Here is an 18,098-nt window from a genome sequence, read left to right on the forward strand (position 1 = left end):
TTAACCCTACGATGATGATATCATATTTGCTGCTGTCTACAACTCACCAGCTTGAATTTTTGTGGCTTGAAAGCTTTTTTGCTACCACCACCACTACCGGCAGCAACAACAGCAACGTTGCTACTGCTGCTGCGGGACTTGGTGTTGTCTTCCTTTTTATAAGCCTTAACCTCAAACTTCAATTTCTTCTGTAGAGAGAGATGTGCCAACATATGCAGAATACAGAGAAAAGACACAAGACAAAGAGAGACAGAGTGAAGCCCAGATGAGTAAAACTCACTGGTTCCAAAACACAGAAAAATAAAGACACAAATAACTCAAAAGGTGAGCATGCAAGCACAATAAGCATGGTGACATACAGTGATTAGTATGATAAGGCTAGATTGAAGGGTAGAATGCTAAATGTTAATGAGATGAAAGTGATGGTGACTATGATATCAATTCTACACAAGTCAGTTTCTACTCTATGCTTCACACGCTGCAAAATTCATGCAATACTTACTGTACATGCTGTTCGGGCTAGATTGCCTAGTCATGCTCACACTCAGAACTAAATTTTTAGAAAAGACTATTCTAACAAAAGGGGGACATGCTAAGAACTGTAACTACTATATAAAACTGATATGGGTTATGGGGGTTCATTTAAATGGAAAGGTGGCATACAATCTCATGTATTAATTGTAGCTTAGTTCCTAGTACCCATCTTGTTATTGGTCCATTTAGAATTCTAGTTCACGATGTAAACAAGACTTTGCACACCTGCACTGTACATAAATGACATACTAGTACTTAACTTACATTGTACATTGGTAATTGTTATGAAAACTCACAAAAGAGGATTCAGTTCAGAAAAAAATTCTAAATGAACCAGTGAAAGAATGGAACTGTGGAATAATGCTGTTGACTACATCTAAGTTGCAAATAACATGTCAATAAATGTGTATAAATGGAAATTCTGAGTGTGTATATGATGTTTTCTGGTATAAGGGTTTAGTGGATAACTGGGTTTTTTTTAAGGAGAATTTGGTATAAGGGTTTAGTGGATAACTGGGGTTTTTTGAGGAGAATCTGGTATAACTAAAAGGGTTCAGTTGGGAACTGAGGTTTTTTTTTAAAGAGAATACTATCTTTGAAGACAAACTCTTAAAGTTAGTATCCAATGCTAAAGCATGGCATGTTAATCCAATATCTATCCATCTCTACCTGTTCTTCCTCCATTTTCCGATCTAATTCAGCCTGTTTTTCTTCCCTTTCCTTAGCTTCCAATTCTTTTTTCCTCCTTTCTTCTTCAATTTTGGCAGCGATTTTCCTCTGTTCTTCCTCCCTTTGTTTCCTTGCCATTTCCTCAGCAGCTTTCTTCCTTTCCTGTTCTCTTCTCCTTTCTTCCAGGATCCTTGTCTGTTCTCGTTTCTTGATTTCTTCCAGCCTCTCCTGTTCCTTCTTCTCCTTCTCTTCCTGTATTCTTTGAAGTTCATGGTCTCTCTGTTTCTGGAAATCTTCTTCAAGCTAAAATGGACAATATATGACTCAGAACTAACATATGACATACACTTTGTCAAATATTACTGATTTTTACCTCCCATAAGGGTACGGGAGGTATTAAACGGGGGATGTCTGTGTGTGTGTCTGTCATATGTCCGCCTGTGTGTGTGTGTGTGTGTGTGTGTGTGTGTGTGTGTGTGTGTGTGTGTGTGTGTGTGTGTGATCATTTTCTTAAAAACAGCTGGCTCAATTATAATGAAATTTAGTACATATGTTTGGGGTAATGGCAAGACCTGATTAGTTTTTGAGCGAGATCTGTTCATGTTAATTAGGGAAATTTGCATATCAATGAAATCAACTAATTAAGTAATATCTTAAGACTGCATACTTCAATTTCAATATAATTTAATACATACGTTAAACATAACAAAACACATTTGTCCTATAAAATTTGTTGATGTACCTTACAGCGTTAATGAATAATTTGCATAATTAGTTATTTTTGGTAATTAGGCTATATCTTAAGAATGCATACTTCAATTTATATGTATTGTACTTACCATAGTCATCCTCTCCAGTTGTTTGAATCTGTCACTCTGTGCTTCAATGGTCTTTTCAAAATCTTCATGGCTTTTGATCAGTTCTTCAATATTACTACCCTCCTCCTACGAAATGAAATATGAAATAAAGCATGTCTTATGAAGGTGTTGTGTGTGTAAAGTCCTTATAGATGTGTATTCTTCAATTTTTAGTAAGGCAAAGCAAAGAACTGGAGAGAAAGTTTTCATTGTACTTGGTGCAACAGTTATAAACCATGCAGATCAAAGTATTAGGATTTGTTCAGGTTAAGGCACCATATATGGATAAATTTGAATATTTTGAATTTAAATCCGAACAATAGTTTTAATAGCTTTTATGTTCATAGTGAAAACCATCAAACACATCACATAATTATTATATACAATAAACCAGATATGTGTTCATGGTTTTGATTTGTGTTCATAATGAAAACCATAAAATACACCACATGTTACATACCATAAACGATTCATCTCGTAGTAATGGATCTCTTGCAGTCAACCAAGATTCTGCCATATCAGCATCACGTTTGAATAGTTGAGTATCTAAATTCATGTCATACAATAGTTTACGCTGGTCCCATACATTCAGTAATGTTTGGAAGGCATCATTTAGTCTTTGTACTTTATCTTTGATCTGTGAAATTCACATAATTGTGTTACATATTTCTTACTGTATGAAGAAACTTCATTACACATCACAGCACGATCTACCAATTCTACTCTTACACATCATGGCACCATCTACCAATTCTACTCTTACACATCACAGCACCATCTACCAATTCTACTCTTACACATCACAGTACCATCTACCAATTCTACTCTTACACATCACAGTACCATCTACCAATTCTACTCTTACACATCACGGCACCATCTACCAATTCTACTCTTACACATCACAGCACCATCTACCAATTCTACTCTTACACATCACAGCACCATCTACCAATTCTACTCTTACACATCACAGCACCATCTACCAATTCTACTCTTACACGTCACGCCACCATCTACCAATTCTACTCTTACTCTGGATACAATTTGATGAAAAAACCTAAAACTTTGAAAGACCTGTACTTCATCAGCACTATATCATACCTCATCAACACTATATCATACTTCATCAGCACTACATCATACCTCATCAACACTACATCATACCTCATCAGCACTATATCATACCTCATCAACACTATCATACCCCTCAGCACTATATCATACCTCATCAACACTATATCATACCTCATCAACACTCAGCACTATATCATACCCTATCAACACTATATCATACCTCATCAGCACTATATCATACTTCATCAACACTACATCATACCTCATCAACACTATATCATACCCCTCAGCACTATATCATACCTCATCAACACTGTATCATACCTCATCAACACTATATCATACCTCATCAGCACTATATCATACCTCATCAGCACTATATCATACCTCATCAGCACTATATCACACTTCACCAACACTATATCATACCTCATCAGCAAGGAAATGTCCATTATCAATAAGACTTTGTCCTGTCTGAGTGAATTCTTTGATACTACTGGTCCTGGCATCTATCTCAGCTTTGTTTTCCATGTGTCTGGCTATCAATGCTTCAGCTCCAGTAACATCCTTGGCTAACTCATCAGAAGTTATCAACGCCATCATTTCAGACACCCAGGCACTGTGAGAAAACATTGAAATGGTTACAAACAAAGTCATACTAAGTAACTCATTTTCTCATCATACTTTTTCATCACCAACATTTGTACAGTCGGCTTTCATGTTCTTAGTGGCAAGTCCCTAATGTTGTTTTACATAATAAGTAAAGAATATAAGTTTACATACATACACATGTACAATCATTGAAATATATGGGCATCATCTGCAGTCATTAAAATCTGATTAAAATCTGATGTGGTGAAAGTGGCTATATGTCTTTATTTACCTCTATTTCCATTGTTTTGTGTCGTTTGTTTTGTTCCGGGTAAGGTGGCGATCACTCGGAACAAAACAAACGACACAAAGCAATGGAAATAGTGGTAAATAATGACATCTAACCGCTTTCACCACATCAGATTGCTGTCATATCAACAAATATGATATACCGTACATGACAATTACATCATAAATTTGAGAAACAATAACTTGTTATATTTTCTTTACCTGAGTTCTCTGTAATTATCAAAATAAGACTGAAGTTGCTCAGATTGGCTCAATTTATCTTTCCTTTGATCAGCTTTCTCCAGGAGTAGATTCCAGCATTGCACCACTTCTTCCCTTTTCCCTAGGATTCTGTCACTGGACTCCGGATACACTTCAGTAAGTTGTTCGGCATTGTTACAAAGTGATTCAACTTGGTCACCAAGAGCAGCAAGATCCCTCTGTAACGAACACAATACATTTATTACCACTGTACTGTGAAGGTGACTTTTTGATAAACCATGCAATGACTTATTTTGTCACTTACTATTATTGTACAATACTTATCTTCATAACACTTGTCATGATTTATGACTTATTGCTTTCAGCCTGAGATAAATGTGTGTTCCTATTTTATTCACCATAGTCAAGTTGTAATAATGGTGGTACTTTTGAGTCAACGCAATTGTTGGGTTTCCTTTCACTTACAGTAACTTAGACTTATTGCTTTCAGCCTGAGATCAATGTGTGTTCCTATTTTATTCACCATAGTCAAGTTGTAATAATGGTGGTACTTTTGAGTCAACGCAATTGTTGGGTTTCCTTTCACTTACAGTAACTTACCTGTATCCGACACCACTAATTTACACTGCCATCACAAACACTCAGTCAAAGTATACATACACTGTTTCTGTTACTAAATTTAGATTTCCTTACCTCTATACCTTCATGTCTTCTCAGTAATGCCTGTACACTGGCTAAATCATGACCATAGTCCTCACTGGACACTGCAGAATCTTTCTCTAGTATCCATTCCCTAGTCTCATCAGCATCATGGTCAAATTGGTGAACCATCTTAGCTCCTGCTAGTGCCTGAATAGACAAATAAACAAACCCCTTTCACTTGTATATCTGGAACATTTGTAAAGTTGATTCCACTGACAAAGGTACATAGCACTCAGTATGTGTTATTGAAATGTGTAATCTGATAAAAATATAAAATATTATTTTTGAAATGTGAAGCATGATGAGAGCACTGATATTACAAGACAGACTTTATCCATACCTCAATCCTTGTGTTGGTGAGTTCTTTTAACTGTGCCCACTGTTTATTGACATCATCACACTTGCTATGTACATCATCTGAACTGTTATGACCTTCTTGTATCATAGCACTACCCATTTCATTGACACCAATAATTCGACTTTCATTAGAATCTAAATCTTGAGCAAAGTCTTCAAATTTCTTCTGTAAGATTTCCACATGTTCCAAATCCTTTCCATAATCTTCTGATGATGCAATGGTTTCTTTTTCTTTCATCCAACCCTCCACTTCATCCACTTCTCTATAGAACACATACAACTTTCTATGTTCCATCAACATTGCCCTCCTTGTGGTCGATAATGCAATCAACTCAGCATAACTTGCTTCCACTTCATTCTGTACATAGATGATCCAAAATGAAGAGATTACGAGAATGTCTGATATACAAATATGGTGTTTGAAATCACTCAAAGTGGAGACTGAGTACAATTAAAATTAGAAGTAGGAAAACTAAAAAGTTGAAGAAATTATAGAATGGAAGGTTTGTAATTGTGAGTATTCATTTTTGTTTGTTATATTACAAAAAGACAAGGCGTGCTAACAACAGTTAATATTTCATTTTTTCACTATATAATAAACAGGAGAGCTAAACTAGAACAAATCTTTCAGATGGTCCAGAACAAAAGAACTATCCTATATTAAATGCCTGTGGCTCCATTGATCACAGGAATCCAAGACCATGGTATTCAAACATTGGTCCAACCATAGACCCTCCACCCACTATGGTCCAACTTACCAGTATCTGTTCAATATCTTTACTTTCAATCAACATCACTGGTCCAACTTACCTGTTTCTGTTCGATATCTTTACTTTCAAAGTGTCCTCTTTCAATGAGCCCACTACCAAGTTGTGTTAGGTGTACAACAGTGTCTCTGAAACTCTCAAGATCTAGGTCTAAAGCTTCAAGTTTCTTAAGAAGTGCTTGAACTGAGTCTTCATCCTTGCCATAGTCTGTACTTGTCAGTGCTGGTCTCTTTTCCTGCATCAATGATTCAGCTTCCTGAACCTCTGTATAGAACTGCAAAGAATAAAATCATTAAAAGTGTAAGAATTTTACAAGTATTTATACTCACCATCCATACCTGGATGAATACTTTCACAATGGACAGATACAAGTGACATAAAATCTATGTATTGCACTTTAAAATAGAAATGCAATCATGGTTTCTTCAAAATATACCTTACAATTCTGAAAGTCTATTTTGATGATACAGTTTTGTTCTGCTGTTACATTATATTGTTAGATTAGGACCGTACATATATAGTGTTGTAAATATCTAGCAAACAGGACAACACCCAAGATAGAAATGTACCACAGAAGAAACTGACCTTTAGATAGACACAAACTAAAACTACTATTATGGCATGTTGATATAATAAACTATTGAATGAATGTTGTTTGGTTTTTAATCACAGTAGGGTTGGCATTTCTGATACAGTACAGTTTGGGACTTCCAGTGTTTACACTATCTTGATTATAGGGTGATTTTAGCCACACAATAAAAGCACAATCATTCACTCGTGTAATCTACCACATTGAGCAACATTATGTTGCTATCATAGTATTAGCTGTCATCTCAGTTTCTGAGTAGTAGTACCTATATCACATACAAGGACTTCCTTGTCTGTGACTATATACAGTATAACTTACCAGCTGTGACTCCAATGCATCTGTCAGAATCTTCTTTCTTTCAGCTGCATTATGTTTCAACTCAGCTAGTAGTTGATTTAATTCATTAACACTGGTTTCAATGTCTTCACTTGCATAGTGTTGTTGAGATACTAACAGTTCTCCTTTGTTGGCCACTGATTCAACCAATGGTTCATGTGTCTTCATCTCTGCTTCTAATGCCTGTCAAATCAAAATGATAACATGCATATTGAGCATATTCTCCTAAAACACAGAGTTAATTTTTTAATGTGAAAATACATCACAGCAATGTAGTAGAGTATACATGTGTATGCTGTAACAAACAGACAGACATAGACAGCAGACACAGAAAGTTATATAGTTTACATAACAAATGCACATGCTCACACAAGCACGCACACACACACATGCACATGCACACACACACAGACAAACACAGACACAGACACAGACACAGACACAGACACACACACACACACACACACACACACACACACACACACACACACACACACACACACACACACACACACACACACACTCCCTTTTCTACACAAACAAAGTGACAAGTGACACTCACCTGGTGTTTCTTCATAAGCCTCTGTACAGTGTTCAAATTCTCTCCTAGTTCTTTAGATGTTGCCAGTGGTTGTTTTTCTCTGATCCAAGACACTTCGTCTTCCACATCTCTGTAAAACTGGTACAGTAGTTGTGCTTCTTCTAGGTTGGCCTTCCTTTTAGCCATTGGACTTTTAAGTGCAAGGTATCTATCAGTGAACTTATTGGCTCTTGCTGTCATTTCCTCCGATAAGAAGTGATCATTTTGTTGAAATTCTTTGATTTGTGCTTGCACTTCGTCTGTCCTTTGTTGATGGTTGGCAACCTGGCTTTCAAGGAGCTGTAAGATATAGATCAATACATATTTCACTTTTTTTTGTACGATGTGTTCACTTAAAGTACATTGTTTATTAGAAACAAGCTTCTCTATATTCTTTGAAGCTACATTGATCTTTGTGTTGAAAAAATTGTCACTTTTGGTAAATTTGATGGCAAGAATTTGAATAATTCATACAGGAAAACTATGTTCCATTCTTCCACTGCACCAAACCAAATCTATTTCGGCATATCTGAGCCAAAAAACCCTGACACAAATAAAAAGTATTTCTCCCATTTCTATGCTATGTTATTTACACTTACGCTATATTTAATCTATAGTTATGGTATTTCCTCTATGTAGTGACTTACCTGGTGTTTCTTGACAAGATTATTAGTACTGGTCAGGTCTTTGCCAAGATCTTCTGATGCTAACTGTGTTTCTACATCATCAATCCAGCATTCCAAGTCATCAAGGTTTCGGTGAAATAATAATGCCTAGTTAGAAAAGATCAGTCACATTGAATTAGTTGCTGATGAAGTAAATGAAGCTGAAGTAAACAGGATGAACAAACTTGGAACATTGCATATCTTTATCAATCACTTTATCAACATGAATTTTCTATAACATGTGAATATGATTGACATGTCTGATGAAATATGTGACAGTTATTATCATATACCTATAATCAAGTCCCTATGTATTGGTATGGAGAAATCACGATCTCTACCCAGGCAGTAATTTTCCACATCACGTGTGGCACACTTTGCCCAAATAAGGCCAGGTGCGGGAATTTTGGACTACTTTCTTTTGTTGCTATACGTGTAGCTATGCATGTTGCAAAACTTGTTGGCATCCTGTAGCTGTATGTGTACGCTATCACATCCATCATGGCAGAAGCCAATATGAAAGGAAATTTTGGATTCGATCAAAGATGTACAAATAATGAAGCCAACGATAACGATGTTTGTGTTCTGAACCTTGTTAACAGTAATTTTGAGTTGCATGTTTTCCATTTTTTCATGCATTGGCAGCTGTATTTGTGTGTTTCCTGTGACTAGAATGATGCGTATGTACGTACATGCAATACAAGGAGCTCGGGATATGAACATACTGAAATCAGTCCACCACGCCATACATGTGATGAGGCCTCAACTTACAACAAACAGCAATTTATTTTCAGTATAATGTCCCTTACTGTCTCTAAAAATGTCCACATTATTTATTGCAAACATCTTTTAGCACTTCAAGAGGTATATAATATGGCCCAAATATGGGTTTTGTGGACCTAGGTCTTACAGGTCATGGGGCCTTCCTAAAGTCAGGCCCTTCCGCCACACAACCTCGGTCCACAAACCCATATCTGGTCCGTAAAGATTATTATTCATCTGTTATGTGATATATTAGTATGAAATCTGTCATATGAAATATATCACAACAGACACCCATTCTGTGATAAACCCATCCAGTATGAATGTATGTCAACTCACATGATATGATTCTTGTAATCTTTCTTTCTTCTCGGTAGATTTGTCAACTAATTGTTCCCAGGAAAGTTCAAGTTCAGCTAGTTTGTTTTGGATTTCTTCGGAAGCAAAATGCTCATTTGCAATGAGTTGTGATCCCTCCTGTGATAACAATTGGTAGAAGAAGAGACAAATTACAGGTACATCATAGAAATACACAATATATCAAACTGAACAAAGTGAGAATTATCAGAATAATCAAGACACTTTTATCAACCCAAATGTTGATAGATTCATATTATTCTGGTAGTTTTGGAAACAATAAAAATGAAAATTAACATTATTGTGTCAACATGGTCAATCATAGTAAAAAGTCGCAATCATTTGAAATGTATTCTTCCAAAGTGACTATATTTGACTATCCAGATTGACTTATGTTTCACATCCCCCATGATATTTTCTTGAATCACTTACATCACCAACACTTTCCAATCTTCCTTTATTGGCAGTCAATTCTGCTTCAAATGCTGAGTGTTTCTGTAATTTGCCTTGTAAGTTAGTTGGATCTCGATAGTTCTCATCACATGCTATCTGTAACTTCTCTGCTATCCAACCCTCTACTTCATACATATTCATTAGGAACTGTTGTAACTGCCTGGATTCTTCCAGTCTCCTTTTCCTGATTGATGATGATTCAAACAACTTGTCTCTCCTGTCAAATACAAATATTGCAGAAAAAACATCAATTTTTTTCTTCTATTCCTGTCGGCCAATATGTCAAGCGCAAGTAATATAGTTTGCAGCTTTCTTAGAGTGTAAAATACACCCATGTATACACTTCAATGGTCATGTGTATATAGTCTGTAACATACACCATGACATAGCGCCCTCACACATCAGTTAACCCCTTAGAGCCGGCCAGTGATGGCAGTATGACACTGTGTATCTTACAGTCTATCGTCTATCATGTGTATAGTGAATACAAACTGAATACCACCTTGGACTCTATTGCACTGTCTAATATCACTCTTTATAATATCCAGATCTGTTCTTTTGTCTAAGTTTTCTTGTCTTTGGCCCACTCAATTTAAAAGTATGCATCAAACATAGATCAAATTAAAGCAAAATAAGGAAATATTGATCATATCATCATACATCATTACCATTAGCCAATCCATATGTAAAACACCAATGAACTGTGACAGTGGAAAATGATGAATCATCAAATATATAAAATGACCATGTACATGTACATTCCAAGTCTGAATTGCATGAAATCTCACCTGTCAGCAACTGCTTTACATCTCTTATTAACAGCATCAGAATCATAGTGACCAGCCTCTATCAGTTCTTTAGCAAAGGTCTGTAATTCATCTATCTTTTCTACCTGAGTATCTAATGTCTTCTCAAAACCATCATGTTTCCTGATCAACGATTCTACACCAGCTAAGGAGTCCTGTAATCAAATACAATACATAGATAAGGAGTCCTGTAGTAATAAAATAACATACACAGCTAGGGAGTCCTGTAGGAATCAAATACAATACATAGATAAGGAGTCCTGTAGTAATAAAATAACATACACAGCTAAGGAGTCATGTAGGAATCAAATATAACACATAGATAAGGAGTTCTGTGATAATAAAATACAAATGACTCTACACCAGCTAAGGAGTCCTGTAGTAAAATACAATATATAGCGAAGGAGTCCTAGAGTAAAGTCTTCACCCAAGCTGACTAAAAAACTTCTTGCTCCTATCTTCAACCTATTCATTCACTCTATATAATATTTGTCCATTGGTACAATCATACCACAATCTGGTTATATACAAAACCTAACTGATACTTCAATGCCTGCATTGATTTAAATGTAAGTAACAAAAGTGTGTCTTACCCCAACATCATCATTGTTTAGGAAGGCCTCTTTTGTTGCAAGCCAGGCTTCAGCTTGTTCAACGTACTCATTGAACACCTGTGTTAAAAAAATATTAAAATATCAAACCATCAGAAATATGACAAAAATTATTGTAGACAACATATGCATAGCCATCCAAACCATGTACACACACACACACACACACACACACACACACACACACACACACACACACACACACATACATACATACATACATACACCCACAGAACTACATTCATGATCTTTAACATTCATTCTTTTTTCTTTCACTGACCCAAACTGTCACGAGTACTTACCATAAGATCATAACATTGTGCTAGTAATTGTTTTTGTTCTTCCCAAGTGTCGTACAGATTCTGTCTGGCTAGTGCAAGATGCTGTAGTGTTTGTTTGATATCTTCTGATGCATAGTGGTCGGAGTTTATCAGGTTTTCACCAAACTCTGTCACTGCCTTGAATGATGAATCTCGACTATCAATCTCAACCTAATGGGTTAAAGAAAATAGGGTAATTAATCATAGTAAAAACAAACAAAAGATATAGTCAATGTATCTCAGTAAATGGCTGTATAAAATAAGTGTCCATGCAATTAATGCATACACAGACAGGCAGACACTGAGACAGAGATTCATATCTCTGCATGTGCACAAACACAGACAGACAGAGACAGACAGGCAGGCAGACAGACAGACAGGCAGACAGACAGACAGACAGACAGACAGACAGACAGACAGACAGACAGACAGACAGACAGACACACACACACACACACACACACACATATACACAAGTCTTAGATTTCTCACCTTTCTTTCTTTGTGTAGTTCCACCATATTCTCAGCTCCTGAGGTATTTGTGGAAAGTTCAGTAGAGGTCATTTTGGTAATCATGTCATTGACCCATGTAATCTGAAATGTACAAAGAAAGCAATAGTTAATTAGTTTAACCATAGATAACATCATCTATGACCCCCTCTCCCTCCCCCATCTCTCTCTCTCCCCTCCCTCTGAAATTAACATTTGTATAAATGTTACATTCAAAATTTATGATCTGTTTCACAGCAGTCCTTAAATGCGTTCTACAAAAACTGAATTGGTTACCTTGTAGTCAATATGAATATCTTCCTCTAAATACTTTCTACATCATAATTGCTAACAAAAATGGCACTAAGAAATCAGCCATAACATTATTAAGGAACAGAATAACGATTGTCTGTGGCCCTACCAAGTCTCTATCTTCCTTGTAGAATTTCTGTAGGTTATAAGAATCACCAAGTTTTCCCTTCCTGGCATTAGCTTGTTCATTCAGTCTATCCCAGTTGTCATGGACTTCATGTTGCTTGCCTTGAATAGCTGTAGCATTCTGTGGGTATCTCCTCTTAAGGTCAGTACCAGTCTTGTCTAGATCCTGAGTAGAAAAGATGATAAATACACTATTGAGATTTCATTTCATACAATAAACCTTATAAGACGTTATATCACTGGGAACATATAATAAAGAAAATAACAAAAAATAATAAAATAATTTTCTACTATTTAAGTACTGTAACCTTCTTTGGTGCATAGATGAAAGCACCAGCTTGATGAACATAATCAACAAATACAACTATTTGGCAACAAATCTTTCTTACCTGTATTTTGTGTGCAATAGCAATCATATCTCTTTCCAAGTCATCGTGTCTCCTCTGTAGAGATTCCACAGCCGGTAAGTCCTTACCATAGTCATCAATGGACACAGCCATACACTAAAATTGAAAGGCAACTATATATTGTATACAGTGGGTACAACAACTTTTCAAATTACAGTTACCAATTCTAAGTTTGCAATAACATTTTCTACTAACATACTCATCAATGTCCGAAAACTAAAAAGGTAAGCACACCTTTGATGCTGTGTCATGTAGTAGGTACCATGACTTTACACTATGTATGAACTAAAGTAATGTTGTGTCATGGAGTAGGTACCATGACTTTACGAAGTCACAATGTGTTGGTTACCTTTTCATTGATTCTATCATTGGTTTCATCCACATCTCTATTGAATGAATGGATCTCTTGTGCCACAGCCAGCCTAGCTCTGTAGTCTTGTAAACCATCTTGTATCTTGTACCATCTATCAACAGTCAACAACATGAACACTCATCAACTATCAGCTGTAGTCTATCACTGTATTATCACACACATCACATAGGCATGACTCTATGCTTCTCTGTACTACAGATTTTGTTATTCATTTTGTTTTTGTTATTTATATATTGTCTGTACACTTTCAAGCAGAAATATGTACTCCACTACAAGAACAGAAATCCTCATTCAAATAAACTTCAACATTACCAATGGTATGTGTGCAGTAAAGATATCTAATGTACATAACTTTGGGTTAGAGTAACATTCTCAGCATACCTGTTCAATTGCCTGGGGCTGACAATAAATTCACATGTTTGTGTCTATTCAAACATAAAACATAAAGTTAGCATGTATTGTTAAAAATATGTGTTGGCCAACACGAAGATGCCATTCTTTGAAATATATAACTATACTGGGTAACATTCCAGTGTCTGTGGGGGTCAGACTCGACTAGCATTATGCTATTTTTCTGACTCCCATTACCTAATAACCAACTTTTGTTTACTTCATAGCACGAACTATAATTTTCTTTCTATATGGGTAATAAACTCTATATATGTGTAAGTTTGGATTATATTTTGAGTAATAAACACGAGTATTGCTACTTTAACATTTATTACTATTATCAGTTCTATCAAGTTACTAGTATTTATCATCTCAGTGCTTATTTTGTCTCTAAACTTACAATAGCAAGGATAGAAAACAAAGTGAAGACACACACCTGTCATTAATTTCTTGTCTCTTCTCCTCCACAGCATCAGCATCAGCATCAGTACTTCTATCTCTGACTAATTTATCAGCTAGATCATTGATGAGTTGGATTCTAGACTCATCCACTGTCATACTCTGTTATACAAAACACAAGTATTTCGTGATCACCTTGACTTTGTTCAAAATTTACCAATGACTCATCACTGCAGAAATTTGATAAATACACAATGACCTTGATCTTAAACTTTCTCACAGGCAAATGTCTTTAATAGTTTTCTTACAACAACATATACCAACATGTAACAAAATACCTAACATCATAGGTATAATTCAAATACACATTTGATGTTTTCAAAGACCGTCTCCTTCATTACACAGTATGATATCAAAAGTTAGCATTACAACAACATATTGCTAAAATATCAAAGGTTTTCCATACAACTGTCTAATCTTAGTATACACAAATGGAGGTACGTACAGTTCCAAAGTCATCTAATTTCTTGTGTAACTCCATACAATGTTCATAGTCACGTCCAAGTTCACCAGCAGCTATCATCATTTCCTGACAATCAATAAGAACACAAACATATTGGTCTTGGTCTCTGCATTTGATTATAAGTTCTAAGCATTCAAAGAAACATGCACTGCTTCAATTGGGAATTGAGCTATAAAGAATCCAATCACCTTTACTTCAGGATTCAATACAAAATAAAATACAATCATTTTTACCATTGTAGTAATTCTAGTTATGATTACATTCATTGACACATTAGACATTACATTTCAATAATACCGATATCTAAATATATGTAAATATCTTGACATAGAGAATACTTAATATATGGATACAAAAAAAAACAATCAGATTTGATGACAGTAAGAAACCACAAAAGCATAGACTTGGTAAAGTTCTGAAGTCATTTCTTGGCTAATGGTAGCAAAGTTTCATTTCAAAAGTGGAGTGAATGCATTGATTTCACCAGTACAATATTCTAACTGTTACCATACAGAGTTTACCAGAATAACCATACTGTAAAACTTTCTACAACATTCACATACTAGAGAGATACAAGGGGAGATATTACATCCACACTGAGCTTCAAGTAGAGAGTTGATTAAGCTATACAATGTTTTTTTGTGCATTCTACGACTTTTGTAATGATATATATAAACAAAATATATTTCAATCATTACTTTTTAGAAAGATGCAAGTACAATTGCATGGTTTAATCAACTTTTTAGACTCACTCATTAAAAATAGAAATCATAACTAATAACTCAATACTATTGCAAACAAAATATTTGCCAAGATGCATGACATAACAGTAAAGAGATTGATAGTTCTGAATCAGACAACCTGAAATAAAAAAATCTGTTATAGAGTTTCCATAGCAACCCATTCAACCTGATGGCATAGAAAGCCTGATTTTGAATCATGCAGTTCTTTTATTTTGAATTGTCAGCCTGATGACAATACGTCATGTCAGCCTAACCCACCTTATTTGCATACATACGGACTGCGTAAATTGGCCACACCTAGTGAACAAATGTATTACTACTAAATGAATGTGTGAAAAGTCTATACTCTAAGTTGTGATGTAGAGGCTGGGTATCAGACATATAAAATCTTACATGTAATGTGTAGTGATGATATACCTGAATAATAGCGGTCATACCAAGGAGATTGGCTTCATTTAGAAAGACTAAATTCACGTAGTACTGGTTGGATGGTACTGTAATATCTATCATGTGTTAAGTCAATGTGCCCAACCTTCAAAGTATTATAACACCAAAAATGCATAATTGACCATTATTAGCAACCTTGATTTGTTTTCCAACCTCTGTATTGTTGAAGTCAATGTTTCCTTCATTTTGCTTCCATTTCAAAAGTTTTGAGTAAACAAAACATTGCACCCTCAGTTCACTAATTCAAAGAAACCTTCAACAAAGAGAAGATTGGATTGCCAAACATCAATAATAAATGTATTTTAAACTCTGGACACCTAATTTCACAATATTTGCAGTAAGAAAATAAAGATATTGATCATTTTATCTACATCTACAAATAATCAGTTCTGTGGGAAGATGTCTGACCCCTATCATGTCCTTATTTGTGACATCACACTCAACTATGAATCCAACTACAATCTGACTACATACCTTTTCTCTCATCCATGTTTCTACAATATCAACTTGTCTGTTAAATTCCAGGATATCTTTAGCTTCTTCCAGGAATTTTCCTCTGTTGGCTGATGCCTTCACCAACTCATTCCAGTGTTTTAGCAATTCCTGCATTCTGTGTAGAATGTCTTCTGAGTTCTCATGTTCCTTTTCAATAAGTGCATCACCAGCCTTAGGACCAAACAGATATACACTCAATACGACTATTAAAGACTGTTTTCCTCATTTAATGAATTACATGTAGTCACCAATTAATAAAAACAAACCAACATTTCACTTAAAACGTAGAAGTAGAAGTGGCCATAGCACTACACCAAATATTGGCCATCAAATCATGTGACATATACACTCAACATTTTCCATCAATTACCCCCCACCCCCCCACCCCCCCCCCCACACACACACCACCCCCTTATCTCACACAGTGTAACCACAAACTTATGTCAACATAATGCTTCTTTCATTTCTGTATATTTTACACACAGGTAATAATGCAATCGAGAAAACAAACAGCTATGATTAGACTCAATAACTATGGCGGGGGTGGGGGGTGGTGGTAAAGATAATACCTACCTCCTTAATTTCTTTAATTTTGTTCTTATTAGCCACAATTTCTGCTTCCAGTGCTTGGTGGCGCTGTAGTCTCTTCATCTTCTCTTGAATATCAGTGACATCCTTGTAAGACTCATCCTTGGCAATTTTCAGTTTGTCATCTATCCATGACTTCATCTGTAAAAGGATAGACAGACAAATATTACTGTTAAGCTGAGTGATTCTTAGTATATACTTTATGAATTATACCATATCATATTATTATTATTATATAATTTACATAATATTATGTTCCAGTATCAAGTAATTTCTTTCTGTTTTTCCGACTTTGTTTTTCTGACATACAATACTAACATTAAAGTGCTGCATATATTGTAAGTATTTCCAGCAATAAACCTATAAACCTTACCTCAATCACATCAATATTAAACTGTGCATACAGCATATTATCTTCAAGTTTCTGCTTCCTTTTGGCACTATCCTCTTTGATTTTTTCTCGCCTACAAAATACAAATCACAAATATTGTCACATAAATGCAAACTAGTACGAGAGTGTAGAAACAATAAATGCTGTAACCTTCATGAAATGAGGGTAGCATTGTGCAATTTTTATATGTTTTTTTATTGAAACTAAAAACATACAAATTCTGACAAAGTCATACCTGTCTTTAACTTCTTGTAGTCTGTCATTGATAGCTGGTGCCTGCATGTGATTCTCAACTGTTAGTTTGTAAGCTGTATCCTCCAGTGCTGCTAGCTGTATAATCAATTACATAAAAAGACAAAAATCAGATACAATCACTGTTTCCTTGTGTAACTTTTACAATCCTTGTTTTTATAAAAACTTACAAAAATCAAAAAAAGAAATACCATCAACGTTTTTACTAATAACTATACATATATGAATTACTTAACTTTTGATTGACAGTAGTGTTGACATCAATATAGTAAATGGAGAAATGTTTCATAACTTGGGAGACATCCTCCAAACATGTTGAAAATATCAACCTGATGGCATCAAAGTTTCTGTATTATTTATGTACCTTTTCATCCTGAGTGACGAGTAACTTCTCAAAAGCTTCATGTTTCCTTTGTAAAGCTTCCACTTGGTCAACTGTATTACCGAAGTCACTGCTTGCAAGATACACCTAAAAAATAATGATGATTATTATTAAAGTCACTGCTTGCAAGATACACCTAAAAATAAGTCAATGGATTCAATATGGGAAAAGAAATGCAATAATTCTAAATACAATCTAAAAGAATACCTATCATTATTCAATAAATCAACATGTATAC

General features: G+C 35.2%; 1 protein-coding gene across 8 annotated transcripts in view; it reads right to left on the reverse strand.

Moving 5' to 3' along the window:
- Positions 1-18,098, reverse strand: part of LOC144453445 (spectrin beta chain-like) — an 84,737-nt gene that overhangs the window by 8,529 nt on the left and 58,110 nt on the right. For 7 of the 8 annotated variants that reach the window (XM_078144742.1, XM_078144743.1, XM_078144740.1 and 4 more), the window contains 28 exons: positions 17,843-17,947; positions 17,462-17,556; positions 17,209-17,299; positions 16,821-16,976; positions 16,227-16,418; positions 15,564-15,602; positions 14,545-14,628; positions 14,077-14,201; positions 13,227-13,341; positions 12,860-12,973; positions 12,454-12,636; positions 12,036-12,137; positions 11,526-11,714; positions 11,206-11,283; positions 10,595-10,767; positions 9,786-10,023; positions 9,336-9,473; positions 8,217-8,342; positions 7,552-7,869; positions 6,972-7,172; positions 6,108-6,338; positions 5,281-5,655; positions 4,932-5,087; positions 4,239-4,456; positions 3,567-3,756; positions 2,521-2,697; positions 2,043-2,147; positions 1,204-1,506 (listed from right to left, as the gene is read on the reverse strand). In XM_078144742.1, the coding sequence (XP_078000868.1) occupies positions 1,204-1,506; positions 2,043-2,147; positions 2,521-2,697; positions 3,567-3,756; positions 4,239-4,456; positions 4,932-5,087; positions 5,281-5,655; positions 6,108-6,338; positions 6,972-7,172; positions 7,552-7,869; positions 8,217-8,342; positions 9,336-9,473; positions 9,786-10,023; positions 10,595-10,767; positions 11,206-11,283; positions 11,526-11,714; positions 12,036-12,137; positions 12,454-12,636; positions 12,860-12,973; positions 13,227-13,341; positions 14,077-14,201; positions 14,545-14,628; positions 15,564-15,602; positions 16,227-16,418; positions 16,821-16,976; positions 17,209-17,299; positions 17,462-17,556; positions 17,843-17,947 (4,617 nt within the window). The remainder of the gene's footprint in view (positions 1-1,203; positions 1,507-2,042; positions 2,148-2,520; positions 2,698-3,566; positions 3,757-4,238; positions 4,457-4,931; positions 5,088-5,280; positions 5,656-6,107; positions 6,339-6,971; positions 7,173-7,551; positions 7,870-8,216; positions 8,343-9,335; positions 9,474-9,785; positions 10,024-10,594; positions 10,768-11,205; positions 11,284-11,525; positions 11,715-12,035; positions 12,138-12,453; positions 12,637-12,859; positions 12,974-13,226; positions 13,342-14,076; positions 14,202-14,544; positions 14,629-15,563; positions 15,603-16,226; positions 16,419-16,820; positions 16,977-17,208; positions 17,300-17,461; positions 17,557-17,842; positions 17,948-18,098) is intronic. The other variant, XM_078144744.1, reaches the window with a different exon arrangement.

This window comes from Glandiceps talaboti, chromosome 2, assembly GCF_964340395.1.
Source record: "Glandiceps talaboti chromosome 2, keGlaTala1.1, whole genome shotgun sequence".
Taxonomy (NCBI): Eukaryota; Metazoa; Hemichordata; class Enteropneusta; family Spengelidae; genus Glandiceps; species Glandiceps talaboti.